General features: G+C 41.3%; 1 protein-coding gene across 1 annotated transcript in view; it reads left to right on the top strand.

Annotated features, from left to right (window-relative positions):
- Positions 1 to 22,926, top strand: part of Cpd (carboxypeptidase D) — a 69,801-nt gene extending 46,875 nt beyond the window's left edge. The window contains exons 11-21 of the mRNA NM_007754.2: positions 176 to 345; positions 2,230 to 2,553; positions 4,498 to 4,693; positions 7,263 to 7,398; positions 8,139 to 8,270; positions 9,044 to 9,139; positions 9,243 to 9,307; positions 13,732 to 13,863; positions 14,930 to 15,115; positions 15,648 to 15,747; positions 17,724 to 22,926. Of these exons, the coding sequence (NP_031780.2) occupies positions 176 to 345; positions 2,230 to 2,553; positions 4,498 to 4,693; positions 7,263 to 7,398; positions 8,139 to 8,270; positions 9,044 to 9,139; positions 9,243 to 9,307; positions 13,732 to 13,863; positions 14,930 to 15,115; positions 15,648 to 15,747; positions 17,724 to 17,950 (1,764 nt within the window). The 3' untranslated portion in view covers positions 17,951 to 22,926. The remainder of the gene's footprint in view (positions 1 to 175; positions 346 to 2,229; positions 2,554 to 4,497; positions 4,694 to 7,262; positions 7,399 to 8,138; positions 8,271 to 9,043; positions 9,140 to 9,242; positions 9,308 to 13,731; positions 13,864 to 14,929; positions 15,116 to 15,647; positions 15,748 to 17,723) is intronic.
- The last annotated feature ends 1,389 nt before the right edge of the window (positions 22,927 to 24,315 follow it).

Here is a 24,315-nt window from a genome sequence, read left to right as displayed (position 1 = left end):
ATTTAGAAGCAAATACATTTTTAATGATCATTTACATCCAGCTTTGCTGGGAACACTGAAGTTCTGGTAGCTCCTTTGTTTACATTATTAGCAATCTCTTAGTTTGGATACGAGCTCCCAAAGTAATTAGATGGGCTTTTCCCCTTAAAATCTGGTATTCTTGTCCTTTATACAGGTTCATCAGGGTGTCAAAGGATTTGTCCTTGATGCCACAGATGGTAGGGGCATATTAAATGCCACCCTCAGTGTTGCTGAAATTAATCACCCAGTGACCACTTACAAAGCTGGAGATTACTGGCGCCTCTTGGTCCCAGGGACATACAAAATCACAGCATCTGCCCGAGGGTAAGTGATGAAAGCTTGGGAGTAAGACGAACATGAGCTTCCTCTAGAAGTTTACTTCCAGAAAGTCCCTCAGAGCCTGCTAAGCAAAGCAGAGTTTAATGCAGGGACGGTAAGAGCTAGTTTCACCAGTGAGTACCTGCTGCCTATGGCATTGCACTGTCATAGGCCTCTGAAGCCATTTCTTTGCCTTCCTCCACTCTGATCATCTGCCTTCGTGACTTTCCTCGCTGTTAGTAGTAATTCTGGCACATGCTTGCTGGAAGAAGTGAGGGGGAAAAGATAAATACTCGTGTTCCGCTGAGCAAGGTCATGCTGCTGTCCCACAGAGAACACCGGTCTATAGTTTATAGCTTTGCCAAGCTCTCATGTGCTTGTTTTTATGTGATATATTTACATCATTGTTTTCATGAAAATTTCTGCTGCTTGCAGGCTCTGAGTAAGACCATTTTCTTCTGTCTGTCTGTCATTCTGTGAGACAGGGTCTTATGTAGCCCAGGCTGACCCCAAAACTCTTGGTCCTCTCAAGTGCATGCTGAACTAGATTTATTTATTAAAAAGAAGAAAATGAACCTATGGCCTTTCTTCCTGCCTGCCTGCCTTCCTTCCTTCCTTCCTTCCTTCCTTCCTTCCTTCCTTCCTTCCTTCCTTCCTTCCTTCTTTAGAAAACTAAAACAATCTGGTTGTCTTTATAGTCCTTTACAACTGGTATAGAATTGGAAACACCTATTTAAACTGAAACTTCTCTTTTGTTGTTGGTTTTGTTTCTTTTGTTGCTGTTTTGAGGCAGGAGCTGATGACATCCAGTTTGGCCTCTATTTCTGATCCTCCCGCCTCTCCCTCTGGAGTGCTAAGGTTACAGGCACATCACCACACTCAGCTGGTTTTCTTTGTTCATGATTTAGCAAGAGTAGAGCCTACCACAGATACTCTCTTCTCCTTTATAGCCAGAGGATTTGTGAAGTTAGTTTGAACATTCATTGGAGGAAAGCTAAGTACAAGAACTTAGAGTTGTTAGTACCTTTCTTTTCACCAAGAATAGAGAGCTTTTAAGTAGCTGGTAGCTTGTAAATAGGCTCTGAAGCCCACACTATTGCGTTACAAGGTTATTGTTTTCTTTTACTTTTGCAGAATAATTAGAGAAACTAGATCCATTAGGGTGTCTGAGAAGCAGGCAAAAATCAGGTCAGGTAGAGAATGTCCTACCTCAGGCTCTCCTGTCACATTCCACAAATGCTGGCAGTGGAGTCACACCCCAGGAACCTCTGGTTATCTGCAATAAGCTCAAACTTGCATTTAAAATTATATTTTACTTTTTATTTTAAGTACATGAATATTATGCTTACACATGTCTGTGCATGCCTGTTACCCACAGTGGCCAGAAGAGGATGTTTGATCCATAGGTCTGGAGTTAAGTTTCGAGCCACAATGTAGGTCTTGGGATTTGAACCCAGGTCCTCTGGAAGAGCAGCCAGTGAGTGTTCTTAACCACTGAGCCATCTCTCCAGCCCCTGAAATACTGTTTGTTTGTTTGTTTGTTTTTGGGTCTCTCTACATATTCCCAGCTGTCCTGGAACTCACTATGACAACCAGGCTAGTCTCAAACACAGAGAGCTGCCTTCCTCTGCTGGGATTAAAGTTGTGTACCACCATGCCCAGCATGAAATCCTAATTTAAATCTTAGAAACTTATTCATATTATATATTTACCTATGTTTTTTCTTTGTTATTTTTTTAAATAATAAATTGACTCCAAGTTGATTATTATTTTTTTTTTTTAGAAACTACATAAATTTATTTCTTGAGCTTATTCCTTCTCTGCAGTCCTCTATTTCCCAGTGCTGGAATACTGAGAAAGTGTGCATCTGACCTGTATGCTTTGTTATAGGTATAACCCTGTCACCAAGAACGTGACCGTCAGGAGTGAAGGTGCTGTTCAGGTCAACTTCACCCTTGTTCGATCTTCAGCAGATGCAAACAATGAGTCAAAGAAAGGCAGGGGGCATAGCACCAGCACTGACGACACCAGCGACCCAACTTCTAAGGAGTTTGAAGCATTAATCAAACACCTTTCGGCTGAGAATGGCTTGGAAGGCTTCATGTTAAGCTCGTCCTCAGACCTGGCTCTGTATCGATACCATTCATACAAAGACTTATCCGAGTTCCTGAGAGGACTTGTAATGAACTACCCGCACATTACAAACCTTACCACGTAAGATGACCCTGGTTTTCTTCCTCTGTTTAAGCGGGTTCATTCCTGCTTTGCCCCATTGCAATAGTTCTTATGCTTACTCAGAGGATTCTCTGGAGGAGCTGATGTGTGAGAGTTGGAGTCTTATTTCACAAGGACATTTTTCTGACAGTGAGTCTTGTGCATTGCCGGAAACTCCTTGTTAGGTTAATGATGCATGGATGGAGCCTTCCTAGAGTCAAAGTTCTCTTCCTATCACTTCCTTTGACTGATTGTCACGTGTATGCTGAGTTTCTGCTGCAGATTTATATTCTCACTAAATGTTGTTTAGTTTATTTTGTCTTGCTGAGGGCAGAGAACACATTTTGGAAGGCTGAGTCACCTATCAAGGATGTTTATGCCAGGAGCATATAAGCTGCACACCAACTGAGCGTATGCCATGAGTGTGTGTATTAGCTGTCTTCTGCACACCTACTGAGTGTATGCCATGAGTCTGTGTATTAGCTGTCTTCTGCACACTTACTGAGTGTATGCCACGAGTGTGTGTATTAGCTGTCTTCTGCACACCAACTGAGCGTATGCCATGAGTGTGTGTATAAGCTGTCTTCTGCACACCTACTGAGTGTATGCCACGAGTGTGTGTATAAGCTGTCTTCTGCACACCTACTGAGTATATGCCACGAGTGTGTATATAAGCTGTCTTCTGCACACCTACTGAGTGTATGCCACGAGTGTGTGTATAAGCTGTCTTCTGCACACCTACTGAGCGACATTTAGCCTTTTACTGTTTTACTGGGTTCACTTCATTGATTCTAAAATTTTGTCAGAAACGTTAGCTTTTTAAATTCCGATTTACAGTGTTTATAGATACAGAGCAATATTTAATTTGGAAGACCCAGCTAACTTCCTCTCTTCAACTGAGTTTTTAGTATTTCTGCCTTGTTTGGGCTTTAAGTCATCTGCCATAGCCATACAACTGCACACAGCTTGTGGCCTCCCTACTTAAATAAAGCCCATATTGGACAGTATCCTGCTAGATAACTTTTTTTAAAAAGCTCATTAAATATTTTAGCCATTCTAGTTCAGGATGTGCTTTTGAAAATTAAATAATTCCTTAAAGTACAACATATCTGCCAATGATAGACATGGTCTTTTTAAGTGGTATATCAAAAGGCACCAAGTTCTACTGACATTGTGACAAAGCAATCAGTTTTATCCTATTAATGTTTTTCAGTTTAATGCTAATAACATCATTCCTGTCTAGGTCTGGTTAAATCTTGGTCATAGGAAAAAAAAAAAAAGCTAGCCTTGAACTGGAAACCCTTGTGAAAGTAGAAATTTGATAATTTATTTTATTTTTATTGACTTAACTTTTACTGTCAAGCTGTTGCTGTATTTATTGTAAGTATAAACTTGTTATTCATACAGATTTAGATTTTAAAAAGAGAGACTCCTACATTTAGTATATTTAAATACTTCCATAATAAGAATTGAAGCAACTCAGTGTAGAAGATAGAGCAGGGCAGTGTTGTGAGGCAGGAGCACCGAGTCTGCAGGCTGCTGAGCAGTCCTGGCTCTGAGTCTGGCAGGACTCAGGAAAGCCATTCCTCTAGAGTTTTCAGACGCCATGTCTCGGTCCTTAAAGACTGTAAACGCTTTTGTGCTTCGTTTTCTTCTCCATTTCTTCTCTCTCTCTTTTTTTCTTTCTTTCTTTCTTTTTTTTTTTTTTTGGTTTGTTTTTCGAGACAGGGTTTCTCTGTATATCCCTGGCTGTCCTGGAACTCACTCTGTGGACCAGGCTGGCCTCAAACTCAGAAATCCACCTGCCTCTGCCTCCTAAGTGCTGGGATTAAAGGCGTGTGCCACCACCGCCCAGCTTCATCTCCATTTCTGTTTTAAAGTCTGTAAGTTGAGTTTAATATAACACTGAGTTACTCGCTGACTTTTGTTTCTGGTTTCTGAAAGTTTGGGACAGAGTGTTGAGTATCGTCACATTTGGTCCCTGGAGATCTCCAATAAGCCCAACATATCAGAACCTGAAGAACCGAAGATTCGTTTTGTTGCTGGTATCCATGGAAACGCTCCAGTTGGAACTGAACTGCTCTTGGCTCTGGCAGAATTTCTTTGCCTGAATTACAAAAGGAACCCAGTTGTTACCCAAGTAAGAGAATAGTTTGTTTTGCCATACTTCAAAGTCAAAGGCTCTGGGATCATTGATATCAGGGCCCCATTTAAAACTTTAAATGTCTTAGTAGATTTTACACAGAAACACTTTTAGTACATTGTGGTACTATAAAAAAGAAAAAGAACCATCTTTGTATATACTCACTGTTCATAGTGTCTTTCTAGTATATTTCTTTGTGTATGTTAAGAGGCAAAGAACAACAAAAAAATGCTGAAAGTTTACATTCAGTCCAGTACTCCTGTAAGCTGAGGCTCCTTTTATCCTTACCCACAATTCTGTGCCTTCTAACTTGAGGATCTGCCATCCTCAATTACTTATAGACAAAATACAGTGAAAGACATAATTATTTTTACCTTTTTAGGTAATATATAAAATCATTGGGGAATCTTGGCTGCAAGCAATTGCATACAAACTGATATAGCATTATCTATTTAGCCATCCGTGGCTGTAGAAAAGAGGTCTGTCCTTGCTCTGTGTTGTGTAAGGAAAGGATGGCAAGAACATACATCCATTAACACTGCTTATATTGAACTTAGGAAAGGTGAGAAGCACAAATACTTGTTGAGTATACACTGACTGTGCCAAGTACTGTTGCTCAGTACTGTGTATACATTGTTGCTCAGTCCTCATCCTTGCAAGGACTGAGTAGAGGTATTGGTTAATTTACTAGACATCTGAAATCCAGTAATTAGTAAAACAAATCTAAACCAATGTATAGTCTACATTTGTTTTCTTTTTCTTGTAATTAAAAACAAACAGCAAGTGTATCAGGTGTGAAAGCCCACGCAGTGTTGCTAATAGTGCATCACCATCCCCCAAAGGAACTGGGGAAGAACTGACATCCTGATGAGGGTCAAAAGGGACCTACGTCTCTAGGTGGGATCAGACTCAATCGAAAATTATTATCTCCAGCAAAGTTGACTCCATTGACAACTTCTTACAGGTTGCAAAATTCTCTCCCAGACACTTTTTGTTGTTTTCTTTTAAAATGAGACTGTATCTAAGATAGTGAAATCCCTGGCTGTATATTAGAAATATCTTAGACCCTTTAAAAACACCAGTGCCTGGACTTCATCCCCAGGAGGCATCAGTATTTCTTTTATCACTCCTTAGGCTTTCCTCCCCACAAGAAATACACTGCTACAGCTTTAGGCTGTTTATTTGTTTGAGACAAAGTCTCACTATGTAGCCAAGGTTGGCCTTGAACTTGCTATATAGCCCAAGTTGGCTTCAAACTCACAACACTCCGACTTTCACCTCTGAAACTGTGGGGTTATAGGTGTGTACAATCACACACTGCAGATCAAACTCAGGGCTTGTACATGTTAGGCACATGCTCTACCACTGAGTTAAACCAAGTTATTCTCATATTTAGCCAGACTTGTACCTACTGGTCTTAAAGTAGTAAGAGACCATATCATAGGTAAAATACTTTAGCAGGAATCTCAGAGCTTCTGAAGTCGGCCTGGGACATGGTGGAACCTTACCGAAGAGAAAGGAGGTGATGGGATGCAGAGATGCTGTTGAGTAGGTCTGTGGGGAAGTGGAAGTTACCTTAGGAAGAATCTCCCAAAGGCAAATTTAAGAGCCAGTGAGTTAAAGGTCTCACATGTTTTCAGAAAGAGTTTAGTGCCTCTTGCTTTGAGGGGTGAGAACCCATCATTGTGGTGAAGGCCTGTTAGTGGTCCAGAGTAGGAGGTGGCCAGTCTCATTGGGTCCAAAGCCAAGAAGCACAGAGATGGCGCTGTCTTCTGTTTGCTTCCTCCTTTCCCTATTTTTATTTTGTCTGAGACCCCTATCCATGGGATGTTGCCATTGACATTGAATGTGGGTCCACGGTTAAACTTCTCTAAAACACCCCACAGGCATGGCCAGGGCTATTTCTGAGGTGAGTCCAAGTCCATTCAAAACGACAGTGAAAATTAAATGTTACACTGTCAGAAATATGAAGCACTTCAGAAATTATTTCATGTCCCATGTGGAGGCATTAATGTCTGTGGACAAACTGTTGTCAACTCTCCTTGTCTGAACAGGCATTGCTATTTTCAGATTTTATATTCCTCTTGTTACCCAGAAAATGACCCCACTATTATTCCTAAGGCAATGATTGGCAAACATGTTCTATAAGGGCCAGACAGTATATAATTTGGCTTTGCAGCAGCAGACATTCCGTAGCTGCTAAATCTTACCATTATAATGCACTAAAGTAATTAAACATAAATGAATGGACTTGGTAATGTTCAAATAAAAATTTACACAGAAAAGCAGCCAGCCAACAAACTGGATTTTATGTCAGGAATGCTTCTGTGACCACCATTCTTTGTCACTAAGAGGCTACGAAGAACATTAATTATACAGTATTGTCTCATTTCTTTTAAAATTTGTTTGAAGCAAATAAAAATTGTATTCTACACTTCAGTTTCTTTTAGTGTTTTGCCCTTTAAAATAACGATTTAAAATGGACAATAAAGACTTTGTGTTTGGGGGCAGGGGGCTGTCAGTTCCACAGAGAGCTAATGAACTCTTGATTTCTTTTTCATTTTAGTTGGTTGACAGGACTAGAATTGTGATTGTTCCCTCTCTGAATCCAGATGGGCGAGAGCGTGCTCAAGAGAAAGACTGCACCTCAAAGACTGGGCACACAAATGCTCATGGCAAAGACCTGGACACAGACTTTACAAGTAGGTCTAAACTTTAGGCCATTTAGTGCTTTTGAAGAGTCTTTCTGTGCAAGGAGATTGGTCAGCCCCACTTTGTGAGTGACGAATGCGGTGCTTACTTATGTAGGCTATGAGTGTGAAGTGTAAATCAATACAGACATTCAGAAAACATTTTAAACATTTTTTCTTTCACTTAGCAAAAGTAATTGAAGTTGTGTGTGTGTGTGTGTGTGTGTGTGTGGTTTTTAAAAGAAACGTAGTGGAGATTATTGGGGTGTTCCAGTGCCTATAGAAGGTAGCAAAGGCCCTCTATTTCTCTACCCTTCCGAATATGTGCACACACAGCATACATGCATGCTGTTATATGTAATGTCCTAATGTGCACACATTATCTCAAACTATGCACAGCTTGGAATAACCTCCCTCTGAGAATGTCTTTTCTTGGTTGAGGCAGCATATAGTGAGACAATTGCCCACACATTTTTAGTTGTTGTTGTTGTTGTTGTTGTTGTTGTTGTTCTAGATAGGGTTTCTCTGTGTGGCCCTGGCCATCCTGGAACTCACTCTGTAGATCAGTCTTGAACTCAAGAGATCTACTTGCCTCTGCCTCCCAAGGGCTTGGACTAAAAGCATGCACCACCACTGCCTAGCTACCTAGAGGTTTTGTAAGCCAGCATAGTGATGGAATTCAAATAGAGTATTTTTTTATACTTTCACAAAAATTAAAACTTGATATTTATCTTTAACTTTTCTGTTTTTAGGTAATGCTTCTCAGCCTGAGACCAAAGCCATCATCGAAAACTTGATTCAAAAGCAGGACTTCAGTCTTTCCATTGCCTTAGATGGTGGTTCTGTGCTGGTCACATATCCGTATGATAAACCAGTGCAGACAGGTATGCTGAGGATCGGTTTTCACATGTGGTATTTAATCCTGGTAGGACTTTCCAAGTCACTAAGTAATGTTCCTCCTAAAAGTTCTTCAGTAATGAGCATTTGCTTTGCTTTATGCTCAAATAATCAGCCTTATCCTACTGCACGTAAAGAATTCAGGCAGATTGGAGAGGGAAGACCCGACGGAGGCCGAGTGGCAGCATCTGGTCATACCTGTTCAGTAAGCTCTACTTTCTCAAAAGCTGTCAGGTTTTGAGAAATTCCTGTTTGTAGATTTTGAGAATACAAAAGCGAGTCTGGCACAGTGTCAGTGCTCATAGTAACAGTCTAACCACTCCCTCCCACGCTTGACACCCTGCCTAGTGGGCTGTGCCTTGTGGTAAGCTCAACACTTGCTTGTTGAATCTCCCCCAGGTCATGGAAAATGCAGACAGTTTGAGTTGTTTCGATGTAGCTTACAAGGAATATTGTTATTAGGCCCCAGTTGTCCATAATTTAGGTACAATAAGACCAAAAGAATATTGTATCTTAGTATAGAGGCCTATTGTAAATTTACCATTAGTATTTTTTTAATGTAAAGAAGATGTTTGCTCCTAAGTAAGATTGTCTAACACTAAACAAATCAATGTTGTTATTTATGATAACTTCTCAGTAAACTTCAGTGGGTGCAGAACTTGCTAGAAAGGAGAAAAGAAGACCTGAATCCACGATACTAAACTTGAGAAAAAAATCTTTTCAATTTTTCCACTGACTTTCAATTTTTTCTTTTTGGTAGTGGAAAACAAAGAAACTTTAAAGCATTTGGCATCTCTTTATGCAAATAACCATCCATCAATGCACATGGGTCAGCCCAGTTGCCCAAATAATTCAGGTAGGTACTTCCCCTACGCTGGGTTACTTGTTTTGGTTGATTGTTTTGGGGACAGGAGAGTCTTTGGGCTTGTTGACCCTACATCTCACAATGGTTTTTATAGATGAGAACATACCTGGAGGAGTGATGCGGGGAGCCGAGTGGCACAGTCACCTGGGCAGCATGAAGGTATGCTTTGGAGAGCGAGCATGGTTAGATGGGCTGAAGAATGCTGGTCATTGAGCAGAAAGCTAAGATAGAAAAGTGACTGGCATCTGGCATCTGCCTTGTGACTTCCTTGACATGCTTAGGCCTTAAATTAACCTGGCTGTAATCTTCTATTTTAAGCATTCTCAATTGTATAACTTAGTAGCACTAACTATACTTATTTCCAACCACTACAAGTCTACTTCTAATTGTTTTCATTACCTCAGACTGCACCTGTACCAGTCAAGCAGTGAGCGACTCCCTGTTCTCTCTCCCCACAGCCCCTGGCAACTGCTGCTTCTGTCTCTAGGAATTTGCCCATTCTAAATATCTCCTAAGTAAACTTACCTGTTAATCCTTTTGTATCTAATTTCTTTTCTTTTTTTTTTCCCCCTTTTTTGAGACAGGGTTTCTCTGTGTAGCCCTGGCTGTCCTGGAACTCACTTTGTAGACCAGGCTAGCCTCGAACTCAGAAATCCACCTGCCTCTGCCTCCCGAGTGCTGGTATCAAAGGTGTGCACCACCACGCCCAGCTCTGTATCTAACTTCTTATGTTAACATAATTTTTTGAAGTTTATCCATTTTATAGCACATATCACATACCTTTAGAACAAAATATTATTCCGTTATATATAGCATCTTTTGTTTATCAACTTATATGTTGATAGACAAAAGTATATAGTTTTGTTAGGCCTGAGTTTTCACTCTGTCTAGGTAGAGACCTAGGAGCGGCATTACTGGATATTATTACTGAATATTACTTTATTTCCATTTTTAATGCTCTGAAGAACCACCAAGCTCTTCTGTAGCATCTCTACCATCTTACACCTATCAGCTGCATTCAAGGACTCCATCTTCTCTGTATGCTCAGAAATGCCTGTGATTCTAATTTGCGTATCCTATCAGATGTAACATCATCTCGCTGTGGTTTTCATTTTCATTTCTTCAATGGCTAATGACATTTGACTGACTTTGTATGTGCTTGCTGGTTATTTGTATGGCTTCTTTGAAGAAGTTATCTATCCAGATCTTCTGTCCACTTTACAATTAGGTTTGGGCCAGCAGGCTGTCTCAGAGGGTACAGGTGCTTTCTGCCAAGCTTTAGGACCTGAGTTTAGTCCCCAAAACACACGTAGTGAAAAGAAAGAAACAACTTCTACAAGTTTACCATGACATGGATGCACACACAATGTTAATTTTAAATTTTTAATTGGGATGCTGGAGAGATGGTTAAGAGCTCTAGTCACTTTTCCAAAGGATCCAGGTTCAATTCCTAGAACTCACATGATGGCTAATAACCAAACATCTGTAACTCCAATCTTAGGAGGTCCAGTGCCCTCTACTGGCCTCATTAGATACTGCACATACATACACATGCATGCAGGCAAAACAGCATCCACACACATAAAGTAAGAATGAAATTAAATTTTTTTAACCAATTGGATTGTTAGTTTTCTATATAGTCCACATATTAAATCCTTTTCATGTTCATGACTTACAAATAGTTCCAGCTCCCATCCTATAGGCTAATGTTTTAACTTTTAAGAATTACGTTTATTTGGAGGTGGAAGTGAGCATGCGCCACTTGTGGAAACAAGAGCACAGCCTGTGGGCGTCAGTGCTCTCCTCCCACCATGTGGGCCTGGGATGGAATTCAGGTCTCTTCCTCATGATTTGTTGGCATATTAAGATTCTGTTTTTCTTGTCAGAGTTTTATGGCTTTAGCTCTTAATATTGTTTAAGTTCGTTTTGTATACAGTGTGAGACAGGAGCTTAGTTTCATGGGAGGGCAGGGATCTAGATGTTTTTTTTGTCAAAAATGTGAGTTTTTCCTCATTGGATGGTCTTGATGTCCTTTCAGAAAGCAATTGAACACAGAAGTATGGGCTTATGTCCAGACATAATCTCACGGGGTTACAGCTGGTCTTTTGCTGTTGTACTGTTTTTGCTATAACTGTGATTTATAAGTCTTTTGACACTGTTCTTCTTAAGGATTGTTTGGGTTATTCAAGAGTCTCTGCAATTCCAGCTGGACTGGAAGTTGGCTTTTCATATTCTGCATAAAAGGCTGTTTGGATGGACTTAGGGATTGCTCTTCTTTCTGACCCCATTTAGTAAGTGCTCTTACAATTACACAGTGAGTGGTTAACTGATCATTGGTTCTTGTGAGTAACAAGAAATTGACTTCATTTCTATTCATTCCTTTACTTTGTAAGAGTTTGCTATGTGGGGGAATACAGAGCTAGTTCAGCAGTTAGGAACACTGGCTCCTCTTCCAGAGGTTTCAGGGTCAGTTCCCAACACCAACATGCTGGGAACATGCCGGCTCTCAGGTACTTCTGGTTCAGTGCCAGAGAATCGGATGCCTGACCTTTGTGGGCACTCCACACATGTGGTGCACATAGGTACATGCAGGCAAAACACACATATACATAAAATACATCTAAAAAATGTTTAAGGAATTTACTATGTGGGAGCATCTTGCTGTATTAATGATAAAATATTTTCCAATGCCTATCAAACAAGTAGCTGTTTCAGAATTAATTGATTTGATCTAGAAGAGAGCATCTTTCCAGATATCATGAAAATTTAAAGATAGAAAATGTTATACCAAGTCAGAGCCACAGAGCCACAGCCTTCCCTTTATGTGAAGGCTAATGTCTGTGATGCAGAAAAAGTGACGCAGGATGCTCAGAAAGAGAAGGTGGCATATGCAGAGACCAGTAAGCAGTTTACTGAGTAGCCTTTACCAAATAGAGACAAGAAGGAAAAGAGTTTAGAATTCTGAATTGGTATGTTTTAATAAGGAATGGAAAGTCACTGAAGGTCTTGAGCAAGAATATAGTCTTTGAGCAAGAACGTGATCTGAGTTGTGCTAATAGTGAGCTAGGATACTTTGGGAGGAGACACTGCAAAGAAACTGGTTTGAAATAATCTAGACAAGTGACAATAGGATATGAATCAAGCATTAAAGCTTTAGTTTTGATACTGAAGTGCAGTGACAGCATTTGGAAATTATGGATAATAGTGAATCAAATCAAAATGGAGTTTCTGGCACAATAACCCTAAGGATGCAGTAGTGGCATAAATACCTTAGTGGTAACCAACAGCTCTCCAACTGGACTTAAGACAGGTTCAACAAGAAGGAAACCACGAGTAATGTTAGAAACCTAATTAACTATTTAGCTAGTGAGGTCTTAGAGAATCCACAACCACCCACTTTACTAAACCAGCATGAACACTTACTACATTCTAATTATTTATCCTTATATCACAGATAAACGTCCTCACCCTTCATCAACATAGAGACACCATTACAGAAAACTACAACCAATCAAAATGCAGAGTTGCAGAGTCCAGTCCCAATAGATAAATCTAGAAAACAAGTCTAGCACTTACAGTCTCAGAGAACATTGCAAAAGAGAGGGAAGGATTGTAAGGTCAGAGGAGTTTGCTGTGAGATTGTGTCTTTTATAGTTTTTATAAACTATAAAAATCTCACCAATGTAATTGCCTAAAAATGAGCCGAGCAAGGACAAGTACAATAGACATGCCAAAGTGGGTAGGGGAAAAACACAGGGCCTCAACCCTATACAAAGAACTGTGGGCAACTTAGAAATGGTTAGAGCTGGAGATATAGTATTCCCCAAGGAACAGCACACCAATTGATTATAGCCATCCCTTGAAACATACATATTAGTTACAGTATATAGACTGAGCAGGTTATATTTAGAAATCTATATGTATATACATAACGTAGGCAACAGCAATCAATGTCAAAAGAAGCCATGGATTTGAAAGAGAGCAAGGAGGGATACATGGAAGGGTTTGGAGGGAGAAAAGAGAAGGGAAAAATTATGTGGTTACATTATAATCTCAAAAATAAGAAAAAAATTATAACAAAAAAAGTTTGTTGACAATGTGAGAAAGTTAATATCATTAGGTAAGCGGGAGAGTTTCGGGGGAGGTGGTAAGTAGAGTTTGGAATCTGTCTGCATACCTGGTTCCTGCACTTGACCAAGTGCTCCACTATAGCAGTGGCCATTGTCACAGCAGGCTCAGACTGGAAGGATCAGGACAAGTACTTGTCCTTTACCTCTAGTGCCAGGGTAGCAACAGTGGGAGTTGGAGAGTTGAAAGGCAAGCTGGCTCTCCACGTGGACTCATTTGTGCAGCAAACCCCAGTACACTGTCTGTCCTACAGGCACCATGGGAGGCACTGCTACATCAGAGTGGACAAGACAGTCACTGTCCTCAAGGGACCCTTATTGTACATGCTGATTTATTTATATTTGTTGTAAGACTTATCACAAAAGCTGCTTACATCACACATTTTCCTTTTAGTTCATTTGTTTACAAAGTTAATTTTCACATGTACTAATTTGACTCTGGACTTTATATTCCAGGATTATAGTGTCACCTATGGCCATTGCCCAGAAATCACGGTATACACAAGCTGCTGCTACTTCCCAAGTGCAGCTCAGCTCCCTGCCCTATGGGCAGAGAACAAGAAGTCTCTCCTTAGCATGCTGGTGGAGGTGAGCTGGTTTTGAGTTGTTTGCTTCCCTCTGATACTGAGGATCAAACCCTGAGCCTCATGCATGCTGGGCTTCATCACAGGAGTGTATTCAATGAAAACCTTTATTAAAACATTTTTAAATGTATATAGAAAGAAGAATTTTGTTCTTTGTGTGTGTGAGAGAGAGAGAGGCAGAGAGAGAGAGAGAGAGAGGCAGAGAGGCAAAGAGAGAGAGAATGTGTGAGTATGTGTGTATGCTGTTCACACATGGGCTATCACATGTGTACATGTCAAAGGTTGAGGTCACTTTCTACTATACATACTAAGACACATGTCTCGATGTACCCAAACCTCACTAATCTGTCTAGCCAACTTGTCCCAGGGTCCCCTGCCTCTGCCTCCCGAGCACTGAATTACAGGTGGGCTGGCTTGCTCACCTAGCCTTTGACATGGGTTATAGGGATCTGAGCTCCAGTCCTCCCACTGTAGTGGAAAGCTTGCTCTCCTCTGAGCCATCCCTTAGCCTGAGGTTTGTCCATCTTTTTGTTGATGCCACAGATGCCATGCGCTCACAGACCATTACTCTGATAGAATTGGGAGCTTCTTGTTCTTCAAGCTCAAGCGCACATAGTCAGTCAGTGTTGCCATGGAAGGAAAGCATTCAAGGCGTTTAAAGCCTAGCTAACACTTTAGGCTTTCATTGTATCAGAGTTCTTATCTCTGGCACTGTCTCGGAAGCACTGACTGATTAGTCAGAGTCACTGGAGACTGAGAGTTAGCTAGCTGACGGGTCAGGCTGGTTTGGACCCAACCCTGAGCTATAATACACCCATACTTTTTTTTTTGAGACAGGGTTTGTTAATTTGATGAACTCCATCTCCTACATCTACCTCCTACATAGCTAGGATCATAGGCTGTGCCCTACTTGTAACTACAAAGTTTTGTTGTTTTGTGTAGGGTATGTATATGTGCACATACATGTGTTTGGTTGATTTTGATCAAGCCTCAAGCTATTGCCTGTAAAATATCTGCTGACATTGTGAAAATTATGTTGTTTTGTTTGTTTGTTTGTTTGTTTTTTTCAGGTCCACAAAGGAGTCCACGGGTTAGTAAAAGACAAGGCTGGTAAACCAATCTCGAAAGCAGTCATTGTACTCAATGAAGGAATAAAAGTATACACAAAGGAGGGGGGTTATTTCCATGTGCTCCTAGCTCCTGGAGTCCATAACATCAACGCAATTGCTGATGGGTACCAGCAGCAGCACACACAGGTAAGAGACTCAAGGTGGACTTGGTAAGTGCTTATTGTTAGTAACACTTATGTCTTAATTTGAAACTCTTGTTAGGAAGCAAGAAGTAAAAGCATGCCCACCTCTTGATTACAGAACCTATTCTTTTTTGTTGCCAAAAAAAAAAAATTCCTCAGCAACAGAAGACTAACTTGCATAGCATTTGTATAGTGTAGATGCCACTTGGCTTTGCTTTATAAGCACAAAGCACTTAGTGAAGCAGGGCTTCAGTATCCTATAAGTGGCTTTTGCAAATTTAATTTTACCATTTGATGTGTGTGGATATTTGCTTGTATGGTCTGTGCATCATTCACATGCAGTGCCAGCAGAGGCCAGAAGAGGGTTTGGATTCCTGGATTCCCTTGAACTAGAGTTATGGGTAGTTGTGAGCCACTGTGTGTATGCTGGCAACCAAACCTGGGTCCTTGGGAAGAGCAACCCATGCTCTTCTCTGCAGAGCTTCTCACTAGCCTCATAAGTGACTTTTTATGATTCTTAAACTTTATCCTTTTAGGTCTTTGTGCATCATGATGCAGCCAGTTCTGTGGTAATAGTCTTTGATACAGATAACCGGATATTTGGTTTGCCAAGGGAACTCGTGGTAACTGTGTCAGGTAAAGATTTTCAGTTTTTAGTACTTACATTAAAACCAGTTCTGCTATTACAATTTGAGAGTGGCTAGCCGCCACAAACACCTCCAGCTAGTTGCTTTTCCCCTAAAGTATACTTATATAACCTGATTTTCCCAAGCTACTGTTGTCCTATATGTTCTCGTGTCCCTAACTTTTTCAGGTCTATCCTCAAATTAGACCTGTTATTATCTCAACCCTACATTTTTGCATCATCTTAGTTATCACAGATCTCATATGTGTCTGCCCAGTGCATTGTCTACCTTTACTGTCCCCCACTAAAACAAAGGTTCCAGGCAACAGAGTTGATCTACACCCCCAGATCCTAGAGCCATAGTTGGCACAATGGGTCTTACAAAACAGTGTTGAACAAGCAAGTGTTGCCTTGTATCAAGATCATAATGGTTGCTAGAATTTACTCTTTGGTCTTTCAAGGTCCAGGACAGAGGAAATGTTTCCCTGCCAAGGTTAATTTGTGCCATTGTTTGAGTTACTTAAAGGTTAAGGGGAAAATATGTGGAAAAGCCATGTTCCAATGTACTGCGTCTGTTTGACACAATGATCTTCCATTCATTTCTCAGTGTAACTTGGACTTAAAGCAAAAACCCAAGCTCTATTGCAGGTGTGGGGGACTCAGGTGAAAATGGCACCTTAGAAGCATGGCTGATCACAGAGCCCCTTGTGGGATGCTTATCATTCTCTTTGAACCTGGCAAAATACAAAGTACTTGGTGGTTAAAGCCACAGGAGTCAGGATTTAAGTTAGCTGTTGTGCATTCAGATTTTATTTCATGACAATTTTTTTGGCTAAGGCTATTATTTTGCTAATCTTGTATACAAATTTAAAATAAAAAAAGAGCTTAAGGCAGAAGGAACACTGCAAGTTAGAGGCCAGTCAGGACTATGTTAGTCTCAGCTAGCCAAGATACAGTGAGACCCAGGATAGATGGATGGATGGATGCCGGCAAGATGGCTTAGCAGGTAGCAGCATCTTGCTACACAAGCCTGGTGACCTGAGCTCAATTCCTGAAACCCACAGTAGAAAGAGAACCAGTGTTTACAAGTTGTCCTCTGAATTCCACATGCATGCATGTGTGCACACATACAAAATACATTTCTAAAAATATAATTTAAACATCTTTAAGTAAAAATTTAAAAAAAAGAAGAAAGAAAGAAAGAAAGAAAGAAAGAAAGAAAGAAAGAAAGAAAGAATAGTCTGGGGAGCTGGGAGTACAGTCCAGTGATCAGTTAGTTCCCAGCACAGGAAAGAGACAAGGGAAGAAAGGGAAGGAAGAAAGGGAAGGGAAGAAAGGGAAGGGAAGGAAGGGAAGGGAAGGGAGGGGAGGGAGGGAAGGGAAGGGAAGGGAGGGAAGGGAGGAAGGAAGGAAGGAAGGAAGGAAGGAAGGAAGGAAGGAAGGAAGGAAGGGAGGGAAGGGAGGGAAAGGAGGGAAGGAAGGAAGGAAGGAAGGAAGGAAGGAAGGAAGGAAGGGAGGGAGGGAGGGAGGGACGGGAAGGGAGGGAAGGGAAGGGAGGGAGAGAAGGGAAGGGAGGGAAGGGAGGGAAGGGAGGGAGGAAGGAAAGGGAGGGAAGGGAGGGAAGGAAGGAAGGAAGGAAGGAAGGAAGGAAGGAAGGAAGGAAGGAAAAAAGGAAGGAAGGAAGATCGATCTTGGAAAATAACCCTAAAGCAATTAAAAATGACTGGGTCCTGAGCTTTGCTGGTTTGCTTATTGGTTTCTCCCATCGTGCTACAGTAGGGGTGCTGCTTCTGGAATAACAGAGTGGGTTTGTTGAGATGCTAGAGATTGGGCCCCGGACTTCTTGTCTGCCAGGTCTACCACAGAGGATCATCAACAGACAATCAAATTGCTCTTAATTGCATGCAATTAAAGTAAATGTCATATTATTAATAGTGTCATCAGAGGTAGTTGCTTGTTAACACTCCCGCATGGTTTTGTCGGACAGGTGCCACTATGTCAGCACTGATCCTAACGGCTTGCATCATTTGGTGCATCTGCTCCATCAAGTCTAATAGACACAAAGATGGCTTCCACCGGCTGCGGCAGCATCATGATGAATATGAAGATGAAATTCGCATGATGTCAACTGGCTCTAAGAAGTCCCTCCTAAGCCATGAGTTCCAGGATGAAACGGACACAGAGGAGGAAACATTATATTCTAGCAAACATTGAAAAGCACGGTTTGCATATCTCCCTGTATACGTACCAGGCAAAATGACAGCTCTTCTTGGGAGACACTGCAGTAAGAAGAGAAATTCCTTCCGCCTTCAAAGAGCTTTGGGAAGTTAGCCTGCTAAATTCATACTCTCTGAATGTCACAGGCAGTTTTGAACTTCCCTTCCTTAAAGTACTCTTAACCTTTTCTTTAAAAAAAAAAATCTGATTTCTATTTATGCAGCAGAAGATGGGGCAGCCGCTTTGTTTCCCTTTTTAATTTAAGACGAGCTGTTCAGAGACTCTATAGAGACAGCATAAAGCCAGCTAGTAGATGTTGTATCTTGCACATCAGACATTTACTAGTGGCTTTAGTTTTGTTCTCTTTAATTTAAAGGCCAAAAGAATCCAGAAACATTAAGGCAGGGACACCAGTCAGACTCTGACACAAAGCTTTAAAAACTCGAGATTTTTCTCCATCTACTGAGGAGTTCTCTTCTCCAGTTAGCACATAGCTGGGGTTTCTCTTATTCAGGTCTAATGGAGGCTGGATGATGCTTAGACAGATCTGACATTAGGAAATGGAATAAACGGGCTTCCGTATTTGTCTTTCTACCTGTTTCCAAGCTGGGTCAGAACTGGTGGGCTGTGCTCTCAGCAGGATTTTACTACCTCTCTTGTAAGGTTTAGCAAAGTTCTAGATATCTTTATCCTAGAGGAGAACTCACTGGCTTTGCTGTGGAGGCACCAGATGTCCCATGAGTAGAGGTGAAAGGGAGATGGAGCAGAAGCAAGGACGTTGTCTGTCTTATCCTGGTAAAACCCATAGGTGCTGCTGCTTTATCTGTGAAGCACTCATTCTCCTAGGAACGCCTGTTCCTTAGCATTTCCTACATTTCAGCCCTTCTGTGTGTACACCTGCGGTTTCCATATGACCCACACCTAAAGGTTCTGAATTCTACTGCTGAAACTATCTAAAAGTGGAAGAAACCTACTTGCACATTCTCAGTACACTTGGATCCAAAATGTCTACACTTGATGCTCCGGCCCAAGCCTCTGCCCTGTGATGGCATACTGTCATGGAGATAGTGTGGCCTCTGCACATGGGCCTCCAAAAGTAATTCAGTCCTTTGTCCTATGATTCCCTTGACAGTCTTTTTCTTTTTCTTTTTTTGATCAAGCAATTATGTTAAAATTTTCAGTTCTAAGCTTTGAAATATGGTTCTTTCCATGTAAAAAAGTCAACTGAAGGACTGCCATGTGATAGAACATTGGTATGAAGGTGTCCTCTTCAATGCCAGTCAGGCCTAAAAGATTGGTATTTTATTGTGTCTGTCTGAATGCTGTTCAGTGGAATGATGCTTTTTGTAAGTGTGAGTCTTACCAATGACGTAACAGTTTAATATCTTTGAATGTTTTTAATGGCCAAGTTGCTGCTGAACTTGTACTAAATCAGGGGATCACAAAACTAGCTCTTACCTTTCCAAACTGCATTCATGCCATTGATGTATCAGTTACCCTAAGGCTCGACTCACCCAGGTCACTCGGCCACACTTGGTGAGGAATGCACCCAAGTGGCTGTGTAAAGTTGAGATCTTAGTTGATGGAAGGGGCTAATGAGATCTTGGTATCTGTTAGTCACGGTCACTTAGGTGGCTTAGGTCCAGCTGTTCTGGAATCTGTCCTGGTATCAGCATATCTGAACCTTGCTTCTCTGCATGAACAGAACAATTAGTGGCAGTTAATGCTAATGAAGAGCACATGACTCCATCTCTTCCGGTAATGCTTTGTTTTCCTAAATGATGTGTATTGTTCTTTTTCAGCTTTATTTTTAAAAGTGCCAAGTCAGAAAACCAACAAGTGGCCTGTGGCTGGGCCCTGCTTGGGACAAATAGAAACCAAGTTCATGTGACAGCCTTCACGTTACTAGAGTTCACTAAAGGACACTTTCCACTTGTTCTCTGGCATTAAGTGTGTCTTTAACAGTTCATCTCAGCAGTCACAGGCCATGCCTTGGTCACAGGCCATGCCTTCTTAAGTATGTATGAAACCTTTTTAGAGATGAATATATAGAATAGTTCTCTTAGTCATCTTTTCCTGAAATGAAACCCAAATTCTGCTCTAAGTTTTGAGTCTTTAATGAACTTCTAATGTACTGAGGCGGAAAATCCGGCCTCCCCAGCCTGCCACCTATGAACATGAATGTACAAGACCCATGACTACAAGACTTTGTTCTTAGCCCAGCCTTCTTTGGGTTGTGAAACCGATCTAATCCTACACTACTTCGGCAGCCGAGGACACTGAAGCCATATGGGGTGGGCAGTGCATGCCTCCAGTGTTTCTCCTGGAGACCTTCCATTTCTTCAGAGTCCTGGACTCAAGTGTCACAGTATTAGAAGTTTGCCCCAGTCTGAGATGTGCCTTTCCTTTGCTCACAAGGTGTTGCTTTGTCCTCGTGATGAGTTTATAAGCCTTCTTCCCTCCCTGCTCCTTAACAAAAACAATGTGATGGATCGGTGATGTTCACAGTTCTCCCTGTGCGGATGCACTTGTGCTCATAGGGTTTGGTAAGATGATCTCAAGTAACTACACCAGCTTTGGTGTAGCAGTGAACTCCGGGTGGTGCTGGGATCTGATCCAACGAAAAACACTTGCCATTCTCACCGAAGAGAACTGGCTTTGGGACTCTGTTAACTTTGGGGAAGGAAACATTGTATGTTTGGCTCAGTGTGCTTGGCTGGTTAATCTTTGGTAATTTCACCTGAATGAGATTTGATGAATTAATGAATATTGAATTTAAAACTAATTATGAGTGAAAAATAAAAGGGTCGTGCTTATGTCTGAACTTGCTGCGTTTCTGAGCTAGCACCAGCTCACCAGGAACCACGGCTCAATACTCCATTCATTTCCACCTGTCCCCAGCATTAGAGGTTTCTCGTCTGCCAGACTCACACTCCTGCCAGGTTTGGTCCCTGCTCTCTCAGAAGCTTCTTGGCTATGAACATGTCATGGTGTCCTGCAGTGTGGGTCTCTGGTGGATTGTTTTATGGTAGCACCCAAGTATCTTCCCCCAATTTTTCCTTTATTGTTATTACTAAAATTCCACTAATGGTTAAATATTCAATGATCTTTCTGTCTAGCAACTTGTTGATAACTTTAGGTTTCTGATTTGTTTTAATTATAGCAGTTTTGGGGGGTGAATAGGGCCTTCGATTAATGTCAATTGAATTTGGGTTTCTAGTTTTTTGAAGAAAACCCTCCCAAATACACTTTTCCTTTATACTTGGAAAAACTTCATTAATAGTTCCACTTAACTCTCAAAGTATTATCCTGGTTGATTTTGAAATTTGAAAATAGGTTACCATTTTGAGGCAATTAGATAAAAATTATGTAAATACAGACAATTACAATGTTTATAAATAGTGTAACATGAATGTACTAGCTACATTCAATGCTGCAGATTTTTTGGAAGTGTGACATGGTATTTTTTTATGTTCCTTTTACCTCTTTTTTTTTCCAAATACTTCCCCAGATCCAAAATTCTCCACAACAATTTCTATGACATAACACCCATTTGTCTTAAGTGCTTCAGTCTTTTGTTTTATTTCATGCACTGTGCCTTCAAAATGAAAACTTAAAAGGGACTTTAAAAGAATTGAATAGTAGTTTTAAAAAGTTAATCTGTGTAATTTATGTGAAATCTAACTGTACTGAGGTCCTTTGTTTTTTATATGTAAACAGATCTACTAATCCTGTATAAAAGTTATTTTATGATGTTTGTCTTTCTTTGTGTGTTGTCTCATAAGCTTTATTCAAAAACAGTAGACGGTTACTGCTCAAATCCTGAAAGTTTTAAGCTTAGTTTTTCTACCTAACTTGAAGAGAAAATAGTACCAGAGGCAGGATATGGGGAACCACCTATAAAGTGTTCCCATCTTTATGAATTGACTTACAGAAGGTTTTGTTTCAGAAGTGACTGTTTACATAGCAGCCACAACTGTGCAGCATCCAGAATGATGCGTTCAGGAGCACCACACACAGTAGCCACACAGGGCTTTACCACGGCACAGCCCACTCCACAGGTATCCTATGTGCTGCCTTTCAGATCAGGAACGCCCAAGAGGCTTATAGACCCATGCTACATGGTGAAGCACAGTTAGAATGACCTGTCCTGGCATCTCAGGCATGACCGTGATGAAGTCAGTGTCCCCTGGTTATTTAACAAGTTCCCCCAAAATTGCTGCTCTAATGGGTTGGGAATGTAGAGCTATGTAAGAAACATGGGCTGTGCTGACAGGGAACTCTTGGTCCAGACAAGAGAAGCAGAGACAGCCATAGGCTGTGCTTCAGTGGCATTTGGCCTCTCTCAGAAGTCTCCTGAGGAAGTTCTGAGAGGTTTCAGTCTGGGCCACTTGTGATAGATGTCATTTGCAATGTGACCTTGGATTGCAAGAATCTCAGAGCAGGCTCAGCATCTCAGCCTCATGTCTGTTAAGGAACCAACTGGAAGAGAATGGGAGGTGGGTTGAGGAGATGGAGTCAGCGTGGTGTTTGGCTCCAAGCTGAGTACCTAGAGTAGCCAGTGTCCTTCCCTTCCTTTGTTGTTTCCTGGTCTGCTTGGTGGTATGTTGTCAGCCATCTGAACTGAGATCTCTTAAAGGCCATCTTTTTAATTTAGAAGACATTTAGATAAGAAAACTTCCTGGAACTTGCTTCCACTCTGTGGTTCACTAGGTTGCCTGAAATATGATAAAAGTTTTAATTTTCCAGGTGCTTCATACTTGTTTTTAGGTGAGATTAGACTATCCATGTTACTTCGTAGAGGCTTGGTTTAACTGTTGGAAATCCTATCGTGAGTTTTAGCACTTTTTCATGCTTGAAGCTAGATGTCTTTTGGTTGTTTTTATAAACATAATCTACTAATTGTGCTCAGTTTTTCGGATGTCTAGGAATTGTTACCAGCAATGTAAATACAGTGGCCATTGCTCACATGCATGTAAACGTCAGCATGTCTTTTTTGGGGGGGGGGGGTTCGAGACAGGGTTTCTCTGTATAGCCCTGGCTGTCCTGGAACTCACTTTGTAGACCAGGATGGCCTTGAACTCAGAAATCTGCCTGCGTCTGCCTCTGCCTCTGCCTTCCCAGTGCTAGGATTAAAGGCGTGCGCCGCCACACCTGGCTAGGTCTGCATGTCTTATTGTCACTGGCATTCAAAATGCCAGCTCTACCTGCTGACAGAAGCCTGATATAGCTGTCTCCTGCGAGGCTCTGCCAGTGCCTGGCAAATACAGAAGTGGATGCTCACAGTCATCCATTGGACAGAGCACAAGGTCCCCAATGAAGGAGCCAGAGAAATACCCAGGGAGCTGAAGGGGTCTGATGCCCTATAGGAGGAACATTAATATGAACTAACAAGTACCCCAAAGCTCCTTGGAACTAAACCACCAATCAAAGAAAACACATGGTGGAACTTGTGTCTATAGCTATATATGTAGCAGAGGATGGCCTAGTTGGTCATCAAGGAGAGGCCCTTGGTCCTGTGAAGGCTTTATGCCCCAGTATAGGGGAATGCCAGGACCGGGAATGGGAGTGCTTGGGTTGGGGAGCAGGGGGAGGGGGAAGGGGATAAGGGATTTTCAGAGGGGAAATTAGGAATGGGGATAACATTTGAAATGTAAATAAAGAAAATATCTATAAAAAAAAAGAAAAGAAAGAAAAACAAAACAAAATGCCAGCTCTAGTACTGATTCCAAATAACTTTGCATTAGTGACCTAGAACTTAAAACCTTAGCAATGGAATCTGATAAAGCATTAATCAGTAATGGGTTACAGCAAGCATGTCACTTGGTTAGTGCTTTTGGCTAGGGTCAAGTGGGATGTTTTCCTGTTACTGTGTAACAGTGTGGGTAAAGGGAGCAGGAATGAGAGGCTGGCCTCAGCCAGTAGAGTGGAATTAAGAGGAGTTAAGAGTGCAGTGCAGTTTTGAGTCCATCCTGGAAGACTGAAGACAAAACAGTTTCATGATTAGATTGAAAGCAGTATGGTAATTACAAATGATCTTATAGCTGAGCATGGCTCACACCTTTAACCCCAGCACTCAGGAGGCAAAGGCAGGTATGAGTTCCAGGCTAACCTGGTTTGCATAGTAAGATCCCCTATGTCCAAAGGTGGGGTCACGGTTAGTATGGATGCCTCAACTTAAGCAAAAATTATGTATTAAAATAGAATATGAAGAAATCAAGACAAAGTCAAAGCTTTAATGAAAAATACGAGCAAAGATTGTAGAAAATTTTAGGGTGGAACGTTTAGAAACAGTACCAAATAAATACCTTGTTGATAATGTGGATTTAGTCTGAGATTGTCATTGAGGTTGAGCCGAAGTG

The sequence above is a fragment of the Mus musculus genome, chromosome 11 (genome assembly GCF_000001635.26).
Source record: "Mus musculus strain C57BL/6J chromosome 11, GRCm38.p6 C57BL/6J".
NCBI classification, from domain to species: domain Eukaryota; kingdom Metazoa; phylum Chordata; class Mammalia; order Rodentia; family Muridae; genus Mus; species Mus musculus.
The sequence above is the reverse complement of the archived record's forward strand: the minus strand, read 5'-3'. Positions and strand labels throughout refer to the sequence as shown.